The following is an 8,660-nucleotide window of genomic DNA, read 5'->3' as shown; positions in this document are numbered from 1 at the left end:
CCCAGCCAATCGGCGGCTGCCACCCGGCCTAGCGCTCTGGCCCCGCCCCCGCCGTGGGCCGCCGGCCTCTAGGTTCCCAGGGACCCCCTCTCAGATGGCCCGATGGACACCCCCCACGACCTGGCACCCGACCAGAAGGAGCCCGTGGTCGCTGCCTGGGGAACGAGGTGCAGAAGACGGAGCACGGGGCTCCCAGGGAACAGAGCTCCGAGCCAGGAAGTCTCAGTTCCTCCCCTGGGGTCCCCCTCTTTGCCATTTCCACCTGCTGGTTCGGGGCAGGAGTGACCTTGTCAGTGACAGAGATGGGGTGGGAGTTGTTTTTCAGTCGCTCAGTCGTGTTCTTTTTGAGACCCCATGGGGTGGGGATGGGGTGGTGAAATGGCCTCCTTCTGGCTGCCCTGTGAGCTTTCCCTAGATTGTCCCCTCCTCGAAGGGACTAAATTGGCTTTGTGTTCAGGGTCTGGGACTGTGCTGGCCCACATTGGCACAGTCTTGATGGCAAAAGTTCTCTGGCCAGAGTCAGCCACATCACAAGCTCTGTTTTCTGCTTCAGACATGACAGTCACTGTTCTTAGGTTGTCCTTCTTAAGACTCTGATCCCAGCTACTGAGCCCCTCCTGGCCAGGGCCCAGGCTTGATCCAGACACACAGGTATGCAGGTATGCACAGACTCCCCTGGGCAGCCAGAGGTTATGTGGACACACAGACAGACCTGTCCAGATCCTCACGTACATGTAACACAGAGACGTTTTCAGTACAATAGGCAAGCATCACAGCTCTGTTCCTTACTACTTTCCTGACTTTGAGTCTGTCATCAGATTTCTCCAACCGTTTATCTGTAAAATGGAGATAGCTAGAATCCCTTCCTTACAGGGAGGATTCAAGGAAAAAAAAAAAAAAAAACCAACACCTAGAGAGTGCCTGTTGGAGAAGGAAATGGCAGCCCACTCCAGTATTCTTGCCAGGAGAATCCCAGGGACAGGGGAGCCTGGTGGACTACCGTCTATGGGGTCGCACAGAGTCGGACACGACTGACGCTACTTAGCAGCAGAGAGTGCCTGATACATTGTAATAACTCAATAAACGTAGCTATAATGATCTCCCAGACCCACAAGAATATATCCTCACAAGCACACTCATAGACCCACACCAATACACACACACACACACACACACACACAAACACACATGCCAGACTTCAGACATCAATACATATGCAAGCACCAGGTGTGTTTGCATATAGAAACACAAACAGCCACCCCCTCGCCCCCACTGCTGCCCCCAGAAAAACAGCAGCCTCCGCAACAACCATAAAAGCAAGTTTTACTGCCCAGGGTGTGATGGGAACAGCCAGCCCAGCTGGGCGGGGGGCGGAGGCCTCAGCGTCGGGCGGTGCCCGCCCTGCTCAGGCTCCCACTCAGCCCCAGGGAGAGGACGCTTTCATTCTTCCAACACGCCCGTCTCTGTGCCCTGAGAACAGTCACCCCATCCTCTCTCCACTGTCACCTGAAATCAGGCTCCACCTTCTGGCAACACTCTGAGCCCCAGGGTGGGGGACCCCGAGGATTTGTGGTCCGTGGGGTCGGTGGGTGGGCATGGTGGCCTGGCTCGCTGGGGAGGGGCTGGGGGCCGGCAGGGTGGCCCTGTCCCCACCACTTCTCTGGGCTGGTGGATCCTGGAGGGTAGTGGTTGTGAGCATTTGACTGCTGGGCCCTGGAAGCAGCCAGAAGGGGACCATCTGGAGCTGGGAATACCCCTCTGGGCTTAGATTCCCCTGGACTCTGGACAGCTCTCAGGAAGCTTCTCTCTACTATTTATTTTATTTTTGTTGCGATAAGAATGCTTAACATGAGATCTACCCTCTTACATTTTACCTGTACAACATAGTATTGCTACAGGCTCCATGTTGAAGCATCTAGAACTTACTCGTCTAGAAATTGGACCACCTTCTACTTCGTCTTGTGCTCCGCATCCCCAGCTCTTGCTGGACCCTCAGCTGTCCCCAGAGCTGGGGACATTTGTGAGTGGTTCTTCGGGTCTCCGGGAAAGCTAGAGGGAATGCTGCCTCCAGCTCTTTTCTGAGAAACCATGGCCACAGCAAACTGGTCTTCTACTTTAAGCAGGTTCTCATTGCCCTCCAGTCCCCTCCCTCCATTAACACACAAGGATACTGAATACTCCTGGTAGCATAAGCTGTCAGAGCTGAAAGGGCACCCCAAGGTTACTGACACAAGACCCAAGACGGAGGGCCCCGGGTCTGAGGTCACACTGTGAGTGTGTAGACGCAGCAGTGGGACTGACCCAGGGCTCCTGTCTCCTCGTGCAGAAAGGCCCGAGTCTCAATGCTGGTGGTACCCCGCCTCCCCAGTCCCCCTTGTTTTACAGGGCTGTGCCCCTCCTGCAGCATCTGATCCCAGGAGCTGGGAAGGGGACTCAGGCTGTGTCCTCAGGGACTCCAGCCTGATGGGGAGGAGGGTGTCAGATCCAGGGAACAGAGAGGCTCATCCTATACATGGGACCTGAATACACCAGACCAGAAGGTCTCACAGTCTTGGGGAGGTTATCAGGCAGTTGCCTGGAGGAGGGTTTTGAGGGAGAAGAGGAACATGGGCAGGTCCAGCAGGGGTGGCCTCTGGACCGTGGGAGTGGGGGTCTTGAGGAAGGTTGGACAGGCTTGCTCTGTCCCTGCATGGAGTAAACCTCTGCTTCCCACTGTGGGGACTGGATTGTGGGGGTTGCCATTAGATACCAGCTGACTCTGCTTTAATGTTGCAAATGACCAAAGGGAGGCCAGAAAGTCTTGCAAGGACCGGATGTAGTTGTAATGACCTGTAATGTAACCTCCAGGGTGGGGACACTGGTCACCTTCAGAGACTGGTCTCCCTTGGTGGTGGGGGGTGCTGGGTGGGGAGGGGATGATTTCAGTAATGTCTTGCCAACCTCCACTTGCCCACAGCCCAGCCCAAGCTTCATAGCGACCATCTGGCCTTCGAGTGTGGCCATGTCCTGCCAATGGGTGCCCAGAGGACTAGGAAGACTTCTCAAATGTCCTGGCCTGCAACAGACCCTTTTCTTTCCTGCTTTCAGATTTCCTGCCCCCTTTTGCCCTCCAGGGCTGGGATGAGCCAGAAGGGTGGGGATCCCAGTTGCCAAGATCCAATTTTGCTGGCTGGGAGTTTTTCAGGTGCTAATTAAAAGGAGCCACCCAGAGAGAATGACTTCACTTGTTCACACACACACCCTGCACCCTGCCCTTTCTTCTGCCCCCATTCACACGCCCAGCCAAGGCCAGGGCGGCTGGCAAGGGAGCCCCACAGGGAAAGCAGGATTGTGAGCCTATGTGGCTGTCAACAAGCAAACTGCAGGCTCAGAGCATTTTTGACATTTTTTCCCCCTAGTCAAATGTTGCAGTCTCAGCATTTTCCCTGTTCCCTCCCCAGATGAACTGGATGGGGAGGGGCCCGTGAGGGCCCCACTGTGGGGAAACACTGAGGCCTAGTCTCAGTCCAGCTAGCTGCAGCCCTGGTGGGTGGGGGGCAAGGGGGCTCTTGGTGGGATCACCTTCAGCACAGGCAGGGAGGGCTTCTCCCCACTTCACAGTCCTCTCTGCTCTCTAAATTCTTCCAAAGATAAAACCACGATCCCTTCCATTCTGGGCTGCAGGATGGGAGCGTGATGCCCGAGGTGGGCATTGGCGCAGAAACAGCGGCATCTTAGGAGAGGTGTTGGAGTGTTGCCCAGAACTCCCAAAGGTTCCTGCGTTGGTGCTTGCTACAACCCCCATGGACCCCTTGGTCTCGGCTAGTTGGGAGGAGGCATGCGAGTTTCTGGGTTCTGTCAGGATCGGGGTTATGGTGCAGGGGTCTGACCCCGGACTCCAGGTGCCGGGGAGCAGCGCGGCACATGGGAGGCCAAGGGGCTGGGCCGCCGCGCCCCGCGTGGAGCTGGGCGGAGCCGGCGCAGGCCCGCTCCCTCTCCTGTGTTCTGGGAACGTCCTGCAGGGGTCGCCCTAAGCCAGGCTCCTGGGCGCCGGGGGCGGTGCGGGCTCTCTCCCGAAGCCGGGTCCTAGGTCAGACCCCAGGTCCCAGACTCGGGCTCTCTTCTCCCTTCGGGGTCCTCCAGCCCTCAGGAGTCTGGGAAAAGCCATTAGGGAGGGACAGAGACAACGTGGGGTCCAATGGCTCTGAAGCGACAGGAGTGACAAGTGTCATTGGCCCGACAGGGCTCATGCAAATGACATGCAAATGAGCCCAGGTAATCCGCCCTGGCCAGAGCCCGACACGTTTTGACTCGGCGGGGAGACCTTGTCTCCGGTTTTCTTCCTATGTCTATGAGCGTTAGGATCCCATCCTTACTCCCCCCAAGTAACTGTGCCAGTGCTGTGCTAAATGCTCTGGCTACTTCACTTAGCTGTCAGGATAAGCCACTGGCAGGGACCATCATCCTCATTTATATATGGTTCCCATGGGTTTAGAGTAATGTTTCCCAGTTTTTCCTCTTTTCCCTCACAAATCACCAGGTATCAAATGAGCTTGAACAGAATATAACAGGACCCATCACCCACTCCCAGCCTCTGGAAAACAGGGTCCTTCTTCGAGGTCCCTGAGAATGGAGATCGTGGTCTGTGATTTGGCACAAAAGGACTCCCTGAAGATTAGGTCAGGACTTTGAAGAAGTCATCTGGAGCATTCCCTGCCTCTGTGGGGCAGCCTTTCCCTGCAGGACCTGGGTCAAGGGGACCTTGAGCATTAGTGACCCACACTGCTCACGTCCTTTGTCCTTTCCTTAATGGTGTCAGAGGTCTGACTCCATCCCCCTCTCTGTAGCACTGGCCCATTCCTCTGGTGATGGGCCAGGCTTCCCAAGGGACTTTTAGAGGGGGTTTCGGTGCAGTTTCTGTACCCCTTTCTTACGAAAGGCCTTCATCGAGCTGGGGGCCTGTGGGTGACACTGATCACTTACCCAGAGTAGAGTCCCAGAGAAAGCAGAACTGAAGCCTTCTTCCCCAGGAGGTAGGCACAGTTCTCCTTGGCACTTGGCTGGTCCTGGGGCTGGGGCCAGGGGAGGTGTGCCCCTCCTCTTCCTCCAAGTGCCTGACAGCATCCTGGTCTCAGGATAGAATCTCCCCTCTCTACACCCAATTCCTCCCTGACATCTTCATTTACCCTGCCCTGCTATCTCTCCCACCTCCCACTCCTCCGTGGCCCCCTGCCCATCTTCTCTCTCCTGGATCTTCCGCCAGGCGCCCCTTCTCTGTCGCTGACCATTTGGGAACCTTGGCTGCTCATCCTGGGGACCTCCTGGGTTTCTCTTTCCTGCAGGCCTGGGGCCTTGAGTGCTTCTCCCAGTTGCTGGGAATGAGGTGGTTCGAGGAATGAAGGTCTGGCACATTCCAGAGTTTGGAGGTGCTCAGATGCCCAGCACCTGGGCTGTTTGGAGTCTGAGACCCCTGGCCCTGCAGAAGCCATGAGGCAGATGGCCCAGGTCTCCTTGGGGTAGTGATGGCACAGGGGGACAGGTACTTTGGGGGGCTGAGAAACCAAGCCTCAATTTCTACTATTTCCATTCTCTGCTCTGCGACACTGCATGCCACCATGTGCTGCCCTCCCCAGCTGGCTGTCACAGAGGTCTGGGTCCCCCTTCTTATCCCCTTACTCAACAGTCTCTCCCTCTTGCTTCCGGAGGCCCTCCATACTCCCCTCTTCTGCAAGATGCTGCCAACTGCCCCAGCCCACTATTCCTGGAGTTGTTCCATCTGGTCTGAGCAGGTTTCTATCTTTCTTTAGATTCCCCATCTCCTCAGGTAGAGGGGGAAGAACAGAGGTGCTGATTCAGGTTGAGAACAGGTAGATACAGGCACAGACCTGAGAAAGGGTTCGGGTTTTATAGACAGACCTGGTTCAAATATTGACTCCACCACCACTGGTTGTATGAGCTAAGACAAGTGATTTAACTTGACTGACTCTCAGTTCCCCCGTCTATACAGTAGGGATAATTAGAAGCACAGTATGGAAAGCACCTGGCATGTAGTAGTTGTGCATTAAATGATAATTCTTCTTCTTTTGACCATGCTGTGTGGCTTGTAGGTCCCAGTTCCCCAACCAGAGATTGAACCCTGGGCCATGGCAGTGAAAACCCAGAATCCTAACCACTACACCATTAGGAATCCTCTGATTATTCTTGATACATATAATAGTATTAAAAATTGAGACAACTTCCTGGAAGAGAGGTCTTCTCTGGAACCCCTAAATGTAAGGAAGGACCCTTCTTGATGTCGAATCCCTGCCCCCAAGTAGCCTTTCTCTCTGAGACACCCTTCTCATCCAGTTCTTTATTGGGATTTTGTCTTCTTAGGAGAGGCAGGGTGGGGTGGAGTGCCTGCCTCCTGGGAAGGGGTTTGGTTGTGGGCTTGAAGATGATCACTTGCTCTCCTCCAGCCCCAGTTCCCCTCTTCATGAAGTTGCCAGCTGCCCCTGGTTGGGCCTGCCTGGGCAGGTAGGCAGAGTGCTCTCAAAGCCAGCAGAGGGGTTTAAGCGATCTCATCAGTGCCTGGGAGCTGCCCTGGGCACCCTCAGAGGGGCTGGGGAGAGCAGGGAGAGGGTGCGGCCTGAGCAGCCAGTGGGAGGTGGGGGTGCAGGGTGGGGACGGCTAGTGCTGGTTTCCTTCCCGAGTTTCGATCAGTGGGGCGGGTTTAAGGCTGGGCTCTGATGAGCTAGCAGCTTTTCTCTAGGAAACCCGAGAGCTTTGAAGACAGAAAAACAAGTTTGTTCCACATCAAATCGGGGTGCTGGGGAACTTTTTTTTTCTGATGAAGCACCATCTCCCAGAAATGTGTGCCTTGGGTGGAGCTGGGGACTGAGGACATTCACACACAACCCTCATACACACACATCATCACATACAACCTCACCACACAGTCACACTCCTCTCTCCCCTCTTTGCACACCATTATACGTTGATGTACACAAGTGTCTTCTACCATGCATATTCACAGAAGCTGTGTATTCACACTCTTACCTTATACACACTGCTAGCTTACACATTCACACCCAAACTCTGCTTGCACAGCTCCCTACACTTTTACTTGTATGCACACACATGTGGCCTTGCATGATCATATCCCATCCCTTTTTACATTCATGCTCACTCCCTCACATTGTATCAGCTCCTGGTGATACACTCCCCACCTGTATTCACATGCTTGTCCTTACTTTCTTTTACTGTGGGAGGTCAGAAGGGCAGTTGTCCTTGGACAGCAGTGAGAGCAGGAGGAATCCCGGGAAAGTCAGTCTTTATTTAGTAGGCTAGGCCTGGTTGGTGAGTGGAGGCTCAGAAAATGATAATAAAAAAAAAAAACCCTAATAGTTGATGGGTACCACCCTGTGCTAAGTACTGTTGTGAGCATTCCTCGTATATCAGTTGTTTGACATAATGCAGCAATCCTAGGATTGGATTGGTTGAAATAGGAATGATTATCCTCATATTAGAGTCGGGGATGCAGAGGCACAGAGAGGTTAAGTCGCTTGCCTGAGGTCACACAGCTAGTCAGTAGTGGAGATAGCATCTGAACCCAAGCAGTCTGGGCCAGTTGGGACTTCTTAAAAGTTCAGAAAAATGCCCAGAAATCACCAGGGCTTAGGTCCCCATTAGGGGGCCTGTTTGGGGCCTCTATTTCTTTGCATTGATCGTTGAGGAAGGCTTTCTTATCTCCTTGCTATTCTTTGGAACTCTGCATTCAAATGGGTACATCTTTCCTTTTTCCTTTGCCTTTAGCTTCTCCTTTTCTCAACTATTTGTAAGGCCTCGTCAGACAACCATTTTGCCTTTTTGCATTTCTTTTTCTTTGGGATGGTCTTGATCACTGCAAAGAAATAGAGAACAATAGAATGGGAAAGACTAGAGATCTCTTCAAGAAAATTAGAGATACCAAGGGAACATTTTCTGCAAAGATGAGGACATTAAAGGACAGAAATGGTATGGACCTAACAGAAGCAGAAGATATTAAGAAGAGGTGGCAAGAATACACAGAAGAAATGTACAAAAAAGATCTTCATGACCCAGATAATCATGATGGTGTGATCACTCACCTAGAGCCAGACATCCTGGAATGTGAAGTCAAGTAGGACTTAGGAAGCATCACTACAAACAAAGCTAGTGGAGGTGATGGAATTCAAGCTGAACTATTCCAAATCCTGAAAGATGATGCTGTGAAAGTGCTGCAGTCAATATGCCAGCAAATCTGGAAAACTCAGCAGTGGCCACAGGACCGAAAAAGGTCAGTTTTCATTCCAATCCCAAAGAAAGGCAATGCCAAAGAATGCTCAAACTACCGCACAATTACACTCATCTCACATGCTAGCAAAGTAATGCTCAAAATTCTCCAAGCCAGGCTTCAACAGTACGTGAACCGTGAACTTCCAGATGTTCAAGCTGGATTTAGAAAAGGCAGAGGAACCAGAGATCAAATTGCCAACATCTGCTGGATCATCGAAAAAGGAAGAGAGTTCCAGAATAACATCTACTTTTGCTTTGTTGACTACATCAAAGCCTTTGACTGTGTGGATCACAATAAACTGTGGAAAATTCTGAAAGAGATGGGAATACCAGACCACCTGACCTGCCTCCTGAGAAATCTGTATGCAGGTCAAGAAGCAACAGTT

General features: G+C 52.9%; 1 protein-coding gene across 1 annotated transcript in view; it reads left to right on the top strand.

The window, feature by feature from the left end:
* The first annotated feature begins 102 nt into the window (after window positions 1–102).
* KRT78 (keratin 78) overlaps window positions 103–8,660 on the top strand; it is a 31,786-nt gene continuing 23,228 nt past the window's right edge. Inside the window, exons 1-2 of the mRNA XM_010858094.1 lie at window positions 103–167; window positions 3,882–4,069. Of these exons, the coding sequence (XP_010856396.1) occupies window positions 103–167; window positions 3,882–4,069 (253 nt within the window). The remainder of the gene's footprint in view (window positions 168–3,881; window positions 4,070–8,660) is intronic.

This window comes from Bison bison, unplaced genomic scaffold, assembly GCF_000754665.1.
Source record: "Bison bison bison isolate TAMUID 2011002044 unplaced genomic scaffold, Bison_UMD1.0 scf7180017864383, whole genome shotgun sequence".
In the NCBI taxonomy this organism is placed as follows: Eukaryota; Metazoa; Chordata; class Mammalia; order Artiodactyla; family Bovidae; genus Bison; species Bison bison.
The sequence above is the reverse complement of the archived record's forward strand: the minus strand, read 5'-3'. Positions and strand labels throughout refer to the sequence as shown.